The sequence below is a fragment of the Girardinichthys multiradiatus genome, chromosome X, assembly GCF_021462225.1.
Source record: "Girardinichthys multiradiatus isolate DD_20200921_A chromosome X, DD_fGirMul_XY1, whole genome shotgun sequence".
NCBI lineage: Eukaryota > Metazoa > Chordata > Actinopteri > Cyprinodontiformes > Goodeidae > Girardinichthys > Girardinichthys multiradiatus.
Window position 1 is genome coordinate 31,123,320 of NC_061817.1, and position 16,214 is coordinate 31,139,533.

The 16,214-nt window shown below is 38.8% G+C and overlaps 1 protein-coding gene across 3 annotated transcripts in view; it reads right to left on the reverse strand.

The window, feature by feature from the left end:
* The window catches only part of LOC124862465 (SH3 and cysteine-rich domain-containing protein 2-like), a 41,153-nt gene that overhangs the window by 12,087 nt on the left and 12,852 nt on the right, over positions 1 to 16,214 (reverse strand). For 2 of the 3 annotated variants that reach the window (XM_047356410.1, XM_047356409.1), the window contains exons 2-8: positions 15,028 to 15,376; positions 13,238 to 13,332; positions 10,389 to 10,473; positions 6,120 to 6,241; positions 1,823 to 1,892; positions 1,545 to 1,654; positions 1,354 to 1,442 (exon numbers count right to left, since the gene is read on the reverse strand). In XM_047356410.1, the coding sequence (XP_047212366.1) occupies positions 1,354 to 1,442; positions 1,545 to 1,654; positions 1,823 to 1,892; positions 6,120 to 6,241; positions 10,389 to 10,473; positions 13,238 to 13,332; positions 15,028 to 15,376 (920 nt within the window). The remainder of the gene's footprint in view (positions 1 to 1,353; positions 1,443 to 1,544; positions 1,655 to 1,822; positions 1,893 to 6,119; positions 6,242 to 10,388; positions 10,474 to 13,237; positions 13,333 to 15,027; positions 15,377 to 16,214) is intronic. The other variant, XM_047356411.1, reaches the window with a different exon arrangement.

Sequence of the window (16,214 nt, forward strand, 5' to 3'; positions counted from 1 at the left end):
TGTTTGATTGCAGTGATTGCCTCAAAAGGTTGTGCAACAAAACATCAAGTTAAATGTACCATAATTTTTGTCCAGGCCTGTTTCATGAGTTTATTTTTTTAAATAATTCTGTTGAAGCATGTTTGAAAAGCAATGTCTGACTTTTATTTGTTCATTTCCATAGAATTGTATTCATTATTACCTTTGTCAGATTTAAGCTATTTCTGTGATCATTGTGGGTTTTTCTTTCATTAATCGAGGGGTACCAACAATTTTGTCCATGTGTGTGTATATAATCTATCATTGTTTATGCTATATTGTGCTTAGTTTCTCAAATAACTATAAATATATTAATGTGATTATTAACAAGGTACCCCGCTGCTGGAGTTGGACACCATAGATGGATAAATGGATGGATGGATGGATGTGATATGATTCTTAAAATAGATCAATTTTTTTATGACTTGTTCATCTTTTTTATTCCTCTCTAAAATATGCAACAAGATGACTGCAAAAATAATCTTTAAAAATCAATTAAGATTGATTTTTGATTTGACACAAATAAGAAAATTAATAATTTATAAAAGACTGATAAGATTTTTGATGCATAAACATAAGTAGAGTTGTGAAGAGTTAATAGTGTTTAGTCCACATTATTTCAAAAAAATCGGATCAGTTTTTAATCAATAGATTTTGTGCTTTCTTCTCTGTAGAGAAAGTGGTCAGAAATTACTTTCCTAAGTGGAATATGGAAATTGAAGTAAAAACAGACTGATGTCCGAAGCCAGTTGTAAGGTTTTTCATTTTCTTGAGTCCTGAGAGAAGAGCATCTGCCTTTTTTTAAATTCTGCACTCATACACTCAAAGCCAGATCACAGATGGCTCTTAACAGTCTCGATGCTCTGCCTTTGTGAAAGCTGTCCTCTACCCATCAATACACTCTCATAATAGCCTCACATCCCAATCTTCTTCTCTCATCCTTCATCTGACAGAACTCCTACTTTGAAATTTGCCCTTTAGATGCAGCGACTTTGTCTTACTTTCACTCTATATATCCTTCTATTCTATGCAATTTCCTGTCTATCCTCCATTTCATTTCTCAGTTGCTCATTGTCTCCATCCTCTTCCCTACTGGGAACGCAGCTAATCTACGCTACTTCTACGTGGGAAGAGGAATGGGATCTGAGTTTATAATTAGTTGTCCTTAGGGGTGTCCCAACATCGTCCTCTACAGATGGCGGGGACATTATATTCTGCAGATATGACTGCCGGGTAAATCACAGTGAGAAACAAAACACAGAGAACAGCAAAACATGCTTACACACAAGCACACATGCCCTGACCTGCAGAGACGTGGTCATGGCTTTTACTCACTGTAGTTCCAGGTCATTCTGCTCCTGAGGCAGGAACCTGTACAGCGCTACATAGGTGTGGATGGAGTGAACTTCAATGCGTTTGGGCACCTGGATACGGGATTATTCAGGTCATGAGACAGAAACACAAACGCTGAAAATAAAACAGCAAAGGCTGACCTTAACATAACTGCCAGCTGAACAAAGCACTACCTTTGCACTGCTGTCCTCTGCAGGAATCTCAGCTTGCTCATTGCTCTGCTCTACCTCCTTCTCCAACTCTTTCTCTGGGAAAGGGGCGTCAGGAAGGATTGAGATGATATCTATGAAAGCAGCAAGAAGAAAGACTCTTACAATGATGCAGATTATGCTTTTTAACAAACATGAACATTAAATATATCTTTCATGCAGGCAGTCTTGCACAGGTAAACACAGCGGACACATTGACCCACACATACAGCCCATATCCACATACACACATCAGTCTTTACCCCCTGTTTCCTGAGTTATCTCCTCCTCCATGCTGCACTGTCTCTCCTGACTCTCCTCATCTCCCTCTCCCTTAAAGAAGGAAATAAAGAGGAATCGATAAAATGTTAGCACCCAGCTGCTGAAGAGGTGTACTCTTGTGCAACAGATGTCTGATCAGTTTGCTTTTAGCCATTAAGAATACTATTTTCTGAATTATATTGATTGTTTTTGTCAGGGATGACAATGTTAGAGAAATTGGGCATTTATATTTTGGCAGGGAACATTTATATCACTTTAATGCTTAAAAAATAGTCCATACAAAGCATGAGGATTTGTGTAATTCATGTCTAGCGTCTGACTCATCGGTCTACTACTTTATTGTCCTGCCTTTCAGGTGCTAGACTAAAATTTAGTAGTCCATATTTGTAAGGTGGAGAAGAGGAATGCAAATTATACATGGTTTTTTTAAGGTTTTGCTCCCCAAAAAATCTGAAAAGTATGGGAAGCTTTAGTATTCAGCCTCCTGAGTCAATACTTTGCAGAACTGTTTGATGCAAATACAGCTGCTATGGGAAGAAACTTGTGGCATCAGAAACTGAATTTTGAATTTGTCCGACTGAATCTGTTTTTGTGTAATTTGAAATTAAATGCATTGATTTGAAACTGAATTTATTGGTTTGAAACTGAATTTATTGGTTTGAAAACTGAATTTAATGGTTTTAAACTGAATTAACTTGCATTGAATATGTATTTCGTTGTTTTGAAAATTCAGTTTGCCTACTTTCACTTTCAGTTGTAAAATTCAGTTTTTTGTGTCACGCATCTGGGTCCTTGAGGATAGCCTTAGATTAATCAAACACAGATTAATCGATTTACGTTTCACTTCAGGTTAAACTTCCTTTACGGCATGTTGAGCTGGAGCAGTGCAGCATCACCAAGTCAAATGAGCATCTATAAGAAATCATGTAAACAAATGATGGTCAAACAGCAACACTTATGCTACCTGTAGCTATTAGCTAAACATGCCAGATCAGCATGGTGTGGCTGGTGTTATGTCGGTCTGCGTTTCCCCTTCCTTTACCTCAGCGTAACTTATGTTGCCTAGCAACAGCGATAGCGTGAAGCACAGAGCTGTGAAGCCGAACAAATGGAACCCTAATGGCTTATTTTCTTGTTTTATAATCTTGTTCATTATTCAGCCATTTAAATTGTTAAAGTTTTGTGTTCATAGATTTAAAAAAATGTGTAAATCTGTTTGTAAAAATGTAACAATTTAAACACTAACATATTAACTTTAGGAATATTGTTTAAATCAGTTTATTTCTGGAGCATAAAAATAAAAGAACCAAACATCAACATTAGATATCATCTGATTGAATTATATCTGTGTTTAACTTCCATCCATTGGGGAAACCCAGCAGGAGTTTGAAAACAACGTTCCGGGAGTCAGCTGTTCTCTCGGGATTCATCGCACCTCAACCCCCCGGTCAGCTGTGCGCTGGTGAGGCGAGCCGGCTGTGAGCCCGGTGTCAGGGCAGCAGAAGCGGACATCTCCGAACACGTCGGAGCACGTGTGGAATAACTTTTCCCTCTCCTCCAGGCTTTGCTACTTCCGTTAACACAATCTACTTTGACCCGCAATGAATCATGGGATAGGGTGGCCCACGAGGAATATACCGGACCCATCCTTCATATCTGCGGAAAAGAAGGACGCATTTGTCGGCCCTATTTGGAGGAGCCTGCGAAGCTGTAGACGTTATTGCCTCACAATGATGTAATCGGCCAACAAATGCGTCCTTCAAAGAATGCAGCCCCTCAGTTTGGACGCAGCAATAGTGAATGACATCCGTGAATCGGTGAATCTGTGTTTGATTAATCTGTGGCTTCAAGGACCCGGATGTGTGACACAAAAAACTGACTTTTAGAACTGAAAGTAAAAGTGGTGAAATTGAATTTTCAGTTCAACAAAATACATTTTCTGAGCAAATGAATTCAGTTTCAAACCAATAAATTCAGTTTCAATTAAGTGAAATTCATTTTCAAACCAATGCATTTCATTTCAAATTACACAAATACAGATTCAGTCTGAGAAATTCAAATTCAGTTTCTGATGACACAAGTTTCTTCCCATATACAGGTCCTTCTCAAAATATTAGCATAGTGTGATAAAGTTAATTATTTTCCATAATGTAATGATGAAAATTTAACATTCTGACTGAGTCTGGAGTAGAAACATCCAGAGCCACCGTGCACAGGCGTGTGCAGGAAATGGGCTACAGGTGCCGCATTCCCCAGGTCAAGCCACTTTTGAACCAGAAACAGCAGCAGAAGCGCCTGACCTGGGCTACAGAGAAGCAGCACTGGACTGTTGCTCAGTGGTCCAAAGTACTTTTTTCGGATGAAAGCAAATTCTGCATGTCATTCGGAAATCAAGGTGCCAGAGTCTGGAGGAAGACTGGGGAGAAGGAAATGCCAAAATGCCAGAAGTCCAGTGTCAAGTACCCACAGTCAGTGATGGTCTGGGGCGCCGTGTCAGCTGCTGGTGTTGGTCCACTGTGTTTTATCAAGGGCAGGGTCAATGCAGCTAGCTATCAGGAGATTTTGGAGCACTTCATGCTTCCATCTGCTGAAAAGCTTTATGGAGATGAAGATTTCATTTTTCAGCACGACCTGGCACCTGCTCACAGTGCCAAAACCACTGGTAAATGGTTTACTGACCATGGTATCACTGTGCTCAATTGGCCTGCCAACTCTCCTGACCTGAACCCCATAGAGAATCTGTGGGATATTGTGAAGAGAACGTTGAGAGACTCAAGACCCAATACTCTGGATGAGCTAAAGGCCGCTATTGAAGCATCCTGGGCCTCCATAAGACCTCAGCAGTGCCACAGGCTGATTGCCTCCATGCCACGCCGCATTGAAGCAGTCATTTCTGCAAAAGGATTCCCGACCAAGTATTGAGTGCATAACTACATGATTATTTGAAGATTGACGTTTTTTGTATTAAAAACACTTTTCTTTTATTGGTCGGATGAAATATGCTAATTTTGTGAGATAGGAATTTTGGGTTTTCATGAGCTGTATGCCAAAATCATCTGTATTAAGACAATAAAAGACCTGAAATATTTCAGTTAGTGTGCAATGAATCTAAAATATATGAATGTTAAATTTTCATCATTACATTATGGAAAATAATGAACTTTATCACAATATGCTAATATTTTGAGAAGGACCTGTAGGCTGCTTTGCTGCTTCTGGACGTGGACAACTTGCCATAATTGATGGAACCTTAAAATCCATTCTCTACTGGAATCAACCTGAAGTTAGAATGTCTGGCTATAAGTTCATGACCTTCAGCTTGAGCACACATTGGTTACCTAACAGGACAATGTTACACACCAGCAAGACCAACTCTCAAACGTTTTGGAGAAGCCTGGTACAAGTCCAGGCTTAAATCTAACTGAGATAACTTGCGAGGACCTTAAACAAGCCAACAGGCAGTTATCACAAATGTTTGATGGCAGTTTTTACTGTTTATTAGATTCAGGGAGCAGTAACTGCTTTTTTCCTTTGTTAAATGAAATCATTCGCTGAAAACTTGTTTTTGTATTTCATTAAGGTTATTTTATCAAAAATTAAAACTTGTTAACATTTAAGTGTAACAAAGGCCCAAACAACTTTTCACAGCACTGCACTGTGTACGGTGATTGGACAGGAAGATGCAGTGGAGTAAAGTGGAGCCATGGATAAGTAAAGATATCTAAAGCAAATGGGAAATATATATATATATATATATATATATAAATTTGAACTTCTTAAATTTGGAATGTATTCAACTTGTACAAAATAAATAAATAAATAAATAAAGCAAAAATTAACTAAACCAAACTGTAGTAAAGCAAGCAATGACAAACATAAAAAGCAACAAAAACACAAACAGAAAGACACAAAGTGACCACAACAACAACTCAAAAGATCAAAGCACACAACACCATAGTAAAGATTTTTTTCCCTCTTATCTGCCCATATATGCTTTGTTTTTAAACCTTGTTCTTTGGCCTTTTGATTTTTATTTTGGCAAAGTATTGCATAATGCTTTAGTTTAACCTTTATTTAAAGCATAAAAATAATCTGGAATGTTCCCACTACACATTGACAATCTATTAAATTTTCTGTACTATACATATATTCCTATGGATGACCTCAGTACCTGGTCAGTAAGTGCGTGAGTGGACTGGATTAATCAAACCAGGTTTTATGTCTAAAGCACACATTAATCTGTTCTATAGCCACACGAACAAGGTAATGATGCCGTACCAAGCTGCGTGTTGGTGATTCTGATAAACTGCCAAAACTGGAACGGCTCATCTGTGCCAAGGACGTCCCGTAGCGCAAGGCAGCATACACAGGGTCTACACGCATCCGCGCAGCTTCTGAAACTACACACACCACACAAACACACATATATTTACATCTGAGTAAAAATCACACACATAAATTATTAATTACTCCAAGCTTCTGCTGCAGACACGCTACAATTAGGATGACAAGCTGAGATAATGCTGTACATCACAGCTATTGTGCCTGTGAGAATCTGGAGGACTAAATATAACAGCAGAAATCCAGTCACTCCAAAGTGACCCACTTTACATCTGAAAGTGCACAGCATCCGAAAGTTAAAAAGACATCAAGACATTCTAATAACTCTACTGAGTCTTAGATTTAGGGCTGTGATATATTAGGTACTATGGCCAAGTACAAAGAGAATAAGATAAGATATTTTAAATATGGAAATCCTCTCAAAGTCTTCATCTCTACGTTTCATGTAGACTGCAGTGCTCAGTGCTACCGCAGCATATTTTAGGTTAGGAATTCGATTTTCTGCTCCTATTTCCATCCAGCTCAACACAAGCTGAACGGCAGAGGGATTTTTTTCTATGGTGTCACATATGTTTGTGCAGGATGAAGCAGCGACGATTTGCAATTTCATACTGAATGAAGTACCTCTGTGCTCTCGTCAGAAATATTCACCAGGAGCCCTAAAAACTGAAATTCTGACACAATACTAAAATCAAAGGAGTATTTAGGGGGTGAACATTCCTGAAGGATGTGTTTTTGCAGAGTGAAATAATTAAAGAGGAGTAAATAAGAAGCCTTGATTTTGCTTCACATAAATCCCTCTCTCATAGCAGGTGTAAGACCGTGGGGCTTTATTTATGTAAGCAACCGAGTAACTGAATTAAAACTGACTCCAGCTTTTTCTTTCTATAACTTCGCCATCTAAACAGAAATGTTCCTTCTTGTTTTAGCAGATGCCAAATCAGACTTTGTGAAAACAAGATTGTAACCTAAAGCACCAACTATCCTTCACCACACTCATGGAGAGTTCATTCTCCTTATGAGCAAAAGAGTGTACTAATAGGTACTTGTACGATATATTAAGTACACAAGGATGTACAATACTGGGTTCACGAGAATGAGACTTGATGAGGATTTAAGTATACTTCCAAGAATTTCTTTTTGCTTTTGTAAATAGAGAAAAGATTTTGAAAACCACAAACCGTGTTTTAATAGAATCCTTATTATTGTAGTAGATGTCAGTCCACGTTTCACTGGTCAATATTGTGTTGTTTTATGCTTGTTCAATTTTATTGCCAAAATATATTCCTGTTTTCAAACACAGAATAAAAACATGTATGAAGTATTTCAGATTTTGCATTTAAGATGATCTAATGCTGCCCAGACTCATATAAAAAACATAAAAACAAACAAAATATCGCCCAAAATAGCCCTTTGGTTAAACACTGATGGAAAACAGGGAAACAGATGCTAATACGAGTTGTGGTATTCTCACAGTGTTTACAAGTTATTTGTATTTTGTCTGTCACTCTGTTATAGTTTCATTATTCTACTAAGTAACCAAAATGCTGCCAGATAAAACGAGTGGAGGCTTATTTAAGGCTTTTTTGATAGAGTTGTTGACTAGCTCAACAAGAAGTATCAATTTATTAACTATCAGCACAGCAGAGCAACTCATGAACTGCTTCCTTTCTTACTTCAAAATAAGAGTTTTTAAAAATAGAGTCATGGTGTCAAGCCTAAAGCACATATTTTGATATCTAGGGAACATAATAGATAATATTACATAGTAGTACTCTTACATCACCAAACAAAATTATGTGCTAACAGCAGCTGGATAGCGGATTGTGAGATGGAGTTCATTTTTATGAGAACTATAGTGGCGTTTGAATACCACAAGATCTTGTTACAGTCCTATTAATAATATCATAGTAATCATGAGTAACATGAGTTCTGTATTGTAGCAAGTATGAGGACATTGTGACTTTGACAGACTGGGAACTCAGCAGGCCCCGGCAGAGTCCCAGGCTTTGAGGTGATGATGGTGCTGCAGGTTAATTGCACCTTGAGCCATGAGTTGTTCAAAAAGTCCCAGCATGAAATGCTGAGACTTAGTCAGCATGGTGTAGATCACATCCTACGAAGCTCAACAGTAGCTACTAAGGGTGTAACAACTTATCGGGACATGAGATCTTGTGGTTTGTATGACTTTGCTCGGTAAAATCCAGGGAACTGAGGTGAGATATTGGCTTCTTAGAAGTACCTTGGTGTTCATTTGAACAATAAACTGGACTGAAGCCACAACAATGGTGGCCTTTACAGTAAGGGCCAGAGTAAAATCTATCTGCTGAGAAGACTGAGGTTTTAGAGTGCAAGGGATGCTCCTGAAGAATTTTTTTGACTTAGTGGTGGCATAAGCCATCTTCTATTGCAGGTATGGGGCCCTGCAGCCCGGGGGCCATTTATGGCCCCTTTGGGTTTCATTAGTGTGCTGTGAAAAAAATGCATCTGGAAGATAATTGGAACAATAAGCCTTGCATTTCCATGCTTTACTATCTATTAAAAGGACAGAACCCTTTTCGTGTTATGGCTTTTACATGTCATTTATATTAGTTCACACAAATATTACATCCATCCGCTCCTGGCCTGCGCCTTCTGTCAAATTTTAGAACCTATTGTGGCCCACGAGTCAAAAAGTTTGCCCACCCCGGTTCTATAGTGTTCTCTGTTGGAGCAGCAGCTTATCGACATCTGAGAAGACACAGTTAGATAAGTTCATCAGGAAGCCCAGCTCTGTCCTAGGATGTGTATTGAGACGAAGGGAGTAGAATTTTGTACTGTGTCATGACAGTTTTCATTAGTGCCACTATTTTTTTTGTTTTTGTTTTCCATGTTACCACATGAAGTGAACACCTGGCACCTAAATTTTAACACTCTGAGTCTCCCCATAATGGTCAAATAATTATTAGCTGTAATTTTAGCTGACCTGTTCTGAAGGTATGTCCTGCTTGCATCAATTCAACAGTTTAGAATGTGAAAGGGAGTTGATTTTCGGTGCGGACGGAGTGTCTGCATAGCATAGCATTACAATAAATAATATTATCGGGTTTTTGCAGCAACATTTGCTGCTCCTATCAGCTAACAGCTACTAGTATTTCTCCTAAATGTGGTTCCTGTCAGCATTACAGATTACAGCCTCCTACCTGCTACCCCGTGTATGCATCTGTGCTGCTGTTTTGCATGCATTGTGGGGTTTATTTATGTAATGCATCACCTGCATTCATCAGCAGTCCTCAAATAAAGTCTAGCCTCTTTCCTCTTGTAAGCACATATGTCAATTACCTCGCAGTGAATCAAATGTGTAGTATATATGGCATCAGCATTCATTCAGGACATTTATGCTGCAAAATGTTTGCAACCTTCAAATAACTGCATGCTACAGTGTCAGATTCTAATCAAGGAGAAATGCACATTATTGACCAAAGTGTAAATAACCTAAGCTGTGCATTTTCCTACACCATTGAAATGGAAAGCAGATATGCTGTAGTGTAAAAGGGGCATTAGTTTATTACAAATATATTGCTGAAATTCCATCTTTACTCATTCTTGTAAGCTTCTTGTAAACTTAATATCTTACCTAGAAAAAACAAGTTCTGATCCAAAGATGAAAAAGAAGAAATATACTCAAGTCCTATTTGGCCAGGGAAAAAAAGGAAAGCTTTAAAAACTCAACATGCGTTCAAAACCTGAATCATGAGGTGTAACTTAACTCAGGACCGCGTTGGAAAGATCATGCTGATCATAAATTAGCAAGCATTTAAATGTTTATGAAGATTTTAAACAGGCAAACTGCAGTGCCTGTCTCTAAACTTCAACAGTCCGGAGGTATACAACACAAATCATAAACAGATTAAAAAAACATAAACATCACGGCTTATGAATATTTATTCACATACTTTCAGAGTTCAGACCATCCACCAGCCTCGGAGCAAGGCTGACGTTGTTCTTCTTCTCTATCTTTTTCCCACTTCATGCCTCCGTGCTTGTCAGGTGAGAGGGAGGCAGCTCTGGGTTTGTTACAGTACAAATGCAAGCGCACAAAAATCTAAAAATACCCCAAATCACTAGACAGAACAAAGTTACAAAACAAAAGCGCAGAGACGCAAACAAACCTGTTCACTCACTTTTTCATACACACACACACACAAGCACTCTGTGATTGCTCACCTTGGCTTGGCCGAACTTCCTTGACGACAGCCAATTGGTCATTGACGAGCATCGGCGAACTGAAGTTTCGCTTGAATGCTCCAGACTAATGGAGGAGAGCAGAAAGCAGAAAGACTTTTTCAGCTTCCATTACTTTCTCTATACAGATTCGACCCGTAGAAAAATAGACTCGACTGTGTAGTGATTTTAGGGACTCTAATGAAGTCATTTGAAAATGACTGGATCAAAAACACAGAAAGGCACACTGACGTGCATGTGAGCACTGTCAGAGCGGAGCACCCAATGCAGGAGAAGAAATTATTTCTCTATTTATCTGTAGTCCTTAATACTGAACAACAAATTCACTAGACCACTTTACTGTGTATGTATTGCTTAGATACAAGCGTGGTCAAAGAAGTCTATGTTTGGGGTCTCCATGATCGCAATTTTACACTGAATTAAGCACAGTAAGTGTTTCAGCTAAGATCAGTTTTTCTATGTCTCTGAGTCTCTGTGATTTTAAGGAGCAAAATGAAATATACTTTAAGCTTCTAATGCAATCTGCTGATTATAGGCAGGTATACATTACATCTCTATGCCCCTTTCACTATCCTACATGTCCTGCTGATTGTGCAAAGCTGTCAGGCTGCACTGAGCTGTCTTCAATAAAGTGCTCCTTAAATATTTGAGGTTGCTTTCAGACGTTCTCATCTCTTGCTGCATACTAATATCTGGAAAGTTAACAGAAATCGCACTGTATAATCATTTTGCATAAAGGACTGTATAAATATCTATAGTTAAGTTTTTTTGTGACCCAAATCTAAACTTTCTATTTATCTTTGTAATTTATGATAGATTGGTGCCAAATAAGACATTTTTTTCTTTTCTCAAAAGAAACCCAACAAAGTGCCAAATGTACGACTTGGTGTGACGTCCACATAAATATTACATGAAAATAGCATTTTGATTAAAACATCGTTGCCTATGGGCGGGAGGCGGGGTACACCCTGGACAGGTCACCAGTCCATCGCAAGACAACACAGACACACACAGGACAAACAACCACATACACACTCATTCACACCTAAGGGCAATTTTAAAAGAGACCAAATAACCCAACAGTCATGTTTTTGGACTGTGGGAGGAAGCCAGAGTACCCGGAGAGCGCACGCATGCAAGGGGAGAACATGCAAACTCCATGTCAGGAGTCGAACACAAGACCTTCTTGCTGCAAGGAAACAGTGCTACCAACTGCATCACCGTGCATTCCGGATTAAAAGATTGATGTATTTATTTTAATTCACATCTTTACAAAATCATAAAAAACACTGAAGCTAAACTATAGATTTCCATTGCAGGATTTCATCAAAACACACTTCTTAAACAAGAAAAATTATTTTTCTGGTCAATGATGTGATACGAGGCAGAAAGAATCGACACTAGACAGTGAAGGTTGAAAGGAAGCAGCAAGGGAATTTTGCCAATTTCCCACAGAGACTCTGAAGCACTTTCATCTAGTCTATTAGGGTCTATTCACACCAGGAAAGTCCTTTAGTCCGCTTGTTTGGTCCAAAAGTGAACCTTATTTTTCTGTTTGGTGCGGTTTATTTTCACATTGTACTTTTTGCAAGTGAACTATTACTTGTAAACAAAGCCACGCAGGTGACGATCATTGCTCCCATTGGACAGAAATGACGGGGGCGGGACAGAGCACAGACCCGGAAATCTAGGAAAACCACTGTAGACGTGCTTCGTGCAGCACCTCTGTTCTGTATATTTGTGCCGTTATTACAGCTGCAATATTATTGTGAGAGTCAAGAGCAGCTCGCTCAACACAGATTTTGTGAAGTTGTATTTATAATTTTGGAACGGCGTAGGAGAACAAATATGCCATGTACCACAACATGACAGTAGCATTGCTAAGCAACATACAGCTTATCAGGTATGATTTCAGTACAACGTACACCTTTGCTACCAGCTACGGTGGCTTGTTAAGTCCAAAAAGACGTACGTTTTTTTGTAGTTGGTTCAGATCGGGGCCGGTTCGTATTCAGACCATAAGCGAACCGCATCAGAGTCCGTTTGGAAGAGGACCGAGACCACCTCAAAAAGTGGGTCTCAGTCTGACCAACGGGGAAAACGAACTCTGGTCCGTTTAAAGCAGACTAAAAGTGGCAGGTGTGAATACACCCTTAGACTTTTCCATGACTGATAGATACACTTCAGATGAAGATCAGATAGAGGGAGAGTTGAAGTTGCAAGGGTTTCCACCGTTGTTTCAGCTAAAGTTTGACTCAAACACTCCATAAACCACAACAGCTGAAGAAAATTATGATGACTACAATGATTCCCATTATAAACAGGGATTTCTTAACTCATTTTTTAGCTGAATTATCTTCAGTAAGATACATTTAGATATCTGCCAGTCGCTGACTTTGGTCTGAGGAAAGTTTTCTGTGAGATGTTTGAGTGGTTTCTGTTTTCTACAGCCCCTTTTGACTCAGCCTGCAGCCTTTCACACTGGAACAAATTCAGGGGCCTCGTGTACAAAGTGTACTTACGCACAAAAAACTTCTGGCGCAATGTACAACTTGGCATGTACTAAAATGAACGTTGTGTGAAAGTGTGCGTAGGTTGAATTCATAATGGTGGTGAGCTGGCTAGGGTTCTGCTGCAGCAAGCATCCCTGATCCATGACACTTCCAGCTGTATTCTTCATAGTTGGTATGAAATCATTTTTATATCAACATAATTTTCTTAATGCATGTATATTATAAAGCAAAATTCTGACATATTCTCCCATTGAAATCCCTATTATGAGAAAACTGCCAATGTTCAAAAAAATAAATGCGGCATAAAAGTGTGTATACCTTTCCATGGCACTGCTGCTGCGAGAGTTCTGACGTGCACCACAGGTGAGCAGCCATCTTGCACGTTTTACACCGAAGAGCTTGTTTGGAGTTTCCTGCAGAGAGAGATAGAGAAAAAATTAAAGGCAAGGGACGCAGACATTGATGCAGCACAAACAAGCAAAAACATAAAAAAAAACAAAAAACGGAAAGATGTGAAGAGAACAAAATTGCCTACAGATCACAGGAGTAGATTTCCATCTTCTTAGGTTATCAAGCTCTGCCCTAGTTTTTATCCAGCTGACAGTGTTGCAGGTGCTGATGCTAACAGCTCATAATTAACAGTTCCTCCTAAAAAATGGCAAGATGGAAAACCAGCTGGAGATATTTTAGACATAATCGATTTAGAAGAGATTCATCAAGCATTTTCCTTTTATGTTTAGTATTAGAATGATAAAAATCAGTCTCCAGATGTTTTCTTTCTAATTTGTTTATGATGAGATAATCACTGTTTATTATGTTTTTAAGGAGGAAGGGGCCAAAATCGTTTTTGTCTTTAAACCAAAAAAACTGATTTCTGAATTTGCTGCAGATGAGGATAACATCAACAAGCCACTTATGAAACATGGGGTAAAAATTACATGGCTTGAAGAAAGCACAGTTTTAACTTTAAAGAGGAAAATTGATTCTACTTAATCAGCTTAACAAGGGAGAAAGAGGCTAGACTTTATTTGAGGACTGCTGATGAGTGCAGCCAGAGTGGGGTGCTGCATTACAAAAATAAACCCCACAATGCATGCAAAACAATAGCATAGCCGCAAACATGAGGGAGCAGGTTGGAGGCTGTAATCAGTCATACTGAAAGGAAACACATTTAGCAGATACACTAGTAGCTGTTAGCTCACAGAAGCAGCAAATCAGATATAAAATAAATCTGCACTTCAGATGCACTGAAGAAAATAAGTCAGGTTAATTAAATGTCTTTTAAGTAGAGCCAATAAAAACACAGTTTGACACGCTGAGTTTAGGGTCATCTGTACAATATATACGAGTAGAAAAACTGCTTAAAACCAGACTTGTCTGTAAAATCACTTAAACTGACTTTAGACATCTGGAATGACATCCCATGCTCCGCTTCTGGTTTTTTGCTATTTTGTTGCAAATCCTTATTAAAATCCTAAACCCTCCCAAAAACAAACTTATATGTGCACGCCTCTGATGACATCACATAAAGTATATTACAAGTAATACGAGTTTGGCAGAATATACAGTCATATTCAATAAATTATTATTGAAAAGGTAATTTACTACAGTAACTCCATCACTGTTTTCCTTGCAGCTAATAAAAACCCAACATTTAAGATTAGAATATTACATCAGACCAATGAATAAATAAATTTAATACAGAAACATGGCTTAAGGAAGAATATGTTTAATATCAGTTTGTGGTTGTTATTTTCTAAAGGTTAAACCTCTGAAGGTTTTCTAAAGGTTAAACCTTGTCGGAACCCATATTCTAATTTATTGAATATGACTGTATATGAAATTTCATTTGTTTGTTGTAGAGTTTGCTAATGCATGCTCTTCACCCTCTCCTTACCTCTTGTGATGTCATTGATCCTAGTACACACAAAGCAGAATTAGCAATTTTGTTTCTCAATGCACCTTTTAAAAACAGGACAGTGTCTTTATGTCCTCAAGGTGCTCTGTTACACGTACATGCCTATATTCTTTCTATAAATGGTCATCAGTTTGTGCTGTATATAATAACACGGAAGAGTTTTCTTGTGAGAACAGCTATAGCAACTTACCCACTATCATATGCTTGCAGTGCTGGCAGTTGGTGGGCTTCCGAAAGGTGTGGTCCTGAAAGCAGTGGTTAATCTGAGCTCGGGGGGGCTTGGCAGGTAGTGATGGGGAAAGGCTGAGAGACGGTGAGTGGGAACAGATGGAGGGGTTGGGGCTAAGAGATGGCGAAATGGAGGGCGAGCGTTCGCCAACGAGAGGGGAACCGGGTGGCAGAGGGGGGGAGGGTGGCGGTGGGTCTGTGATAAAGTCTGCGGGCAAGCGAGCATCACTGTAGGATCTCTGAAAGAAGTTCTCCACGCTCTTGCTGCGCATCATGGTCTTGAAGGACAGGGAGCGTTTCAATCTCTGGAGCTGCACAGATTGACAAAGACAGAAAGGTACACAAGTAATAAAAACAAGATGAGCAGCAGGTACGAATGCTGAACGCACCTTCAGAGCAGCACAAGTAATATCCCAGCATCCCTAAACTAAACCCTGTGCTCGGACCAGTTCTCACTGGGAAAATAGGGTGAATCATGACATGCAATATTACCTCAATACATAAAATATTATTAACGAAGTTTCAAAGTTCCCGTGAGTGAGACAAAGTGTTCCTCATACATTCAGTTCATGGTTAAACAAGATAAGCCTATTCTCTTTATGATTACCTGCTGTTATATATCAAGCTCTGCTGTGTGTAAATGTTTTTACTTCAGTAGCGATCAATAGGAGGTGACGTCATTAAATAAAATGGCTTTACGGAGTGTTATCATGTGTTAACAGCATATCCTAGTGATCCCTAACCTGATGCTGCTGGTACAACAACTAGGTTGATAGCATAAAAGGTTTGTAGAAAAGCAAACAATTCAAAGAAAATAATAGTGTTGTGTAAAAGTCTTTCATAACCCCTCGCTTAGCCAAATATTCCTGAAAATTTATTTTTCTTGGAATTTTGGCTGCTTTGTTAAACTGTTTTAAGTAGAACCTGCAATTCCTAACACAAAACAATTGAACAAAGCAACCAACTCCAAAAAATTACATTTTGCACCAATTCATAGTTTTTTTTTTGGAATATTTGGTTAAGTGAGGGGTTATAAATGACTTTTACACAACACAACTAAGACGGAGTGTATTCTCTTTGCATTTTTTGTTCAGACAAATATCAAAGTACAACCTTTTTCTTCATATTTCCTGTCAACAGCCAATAATT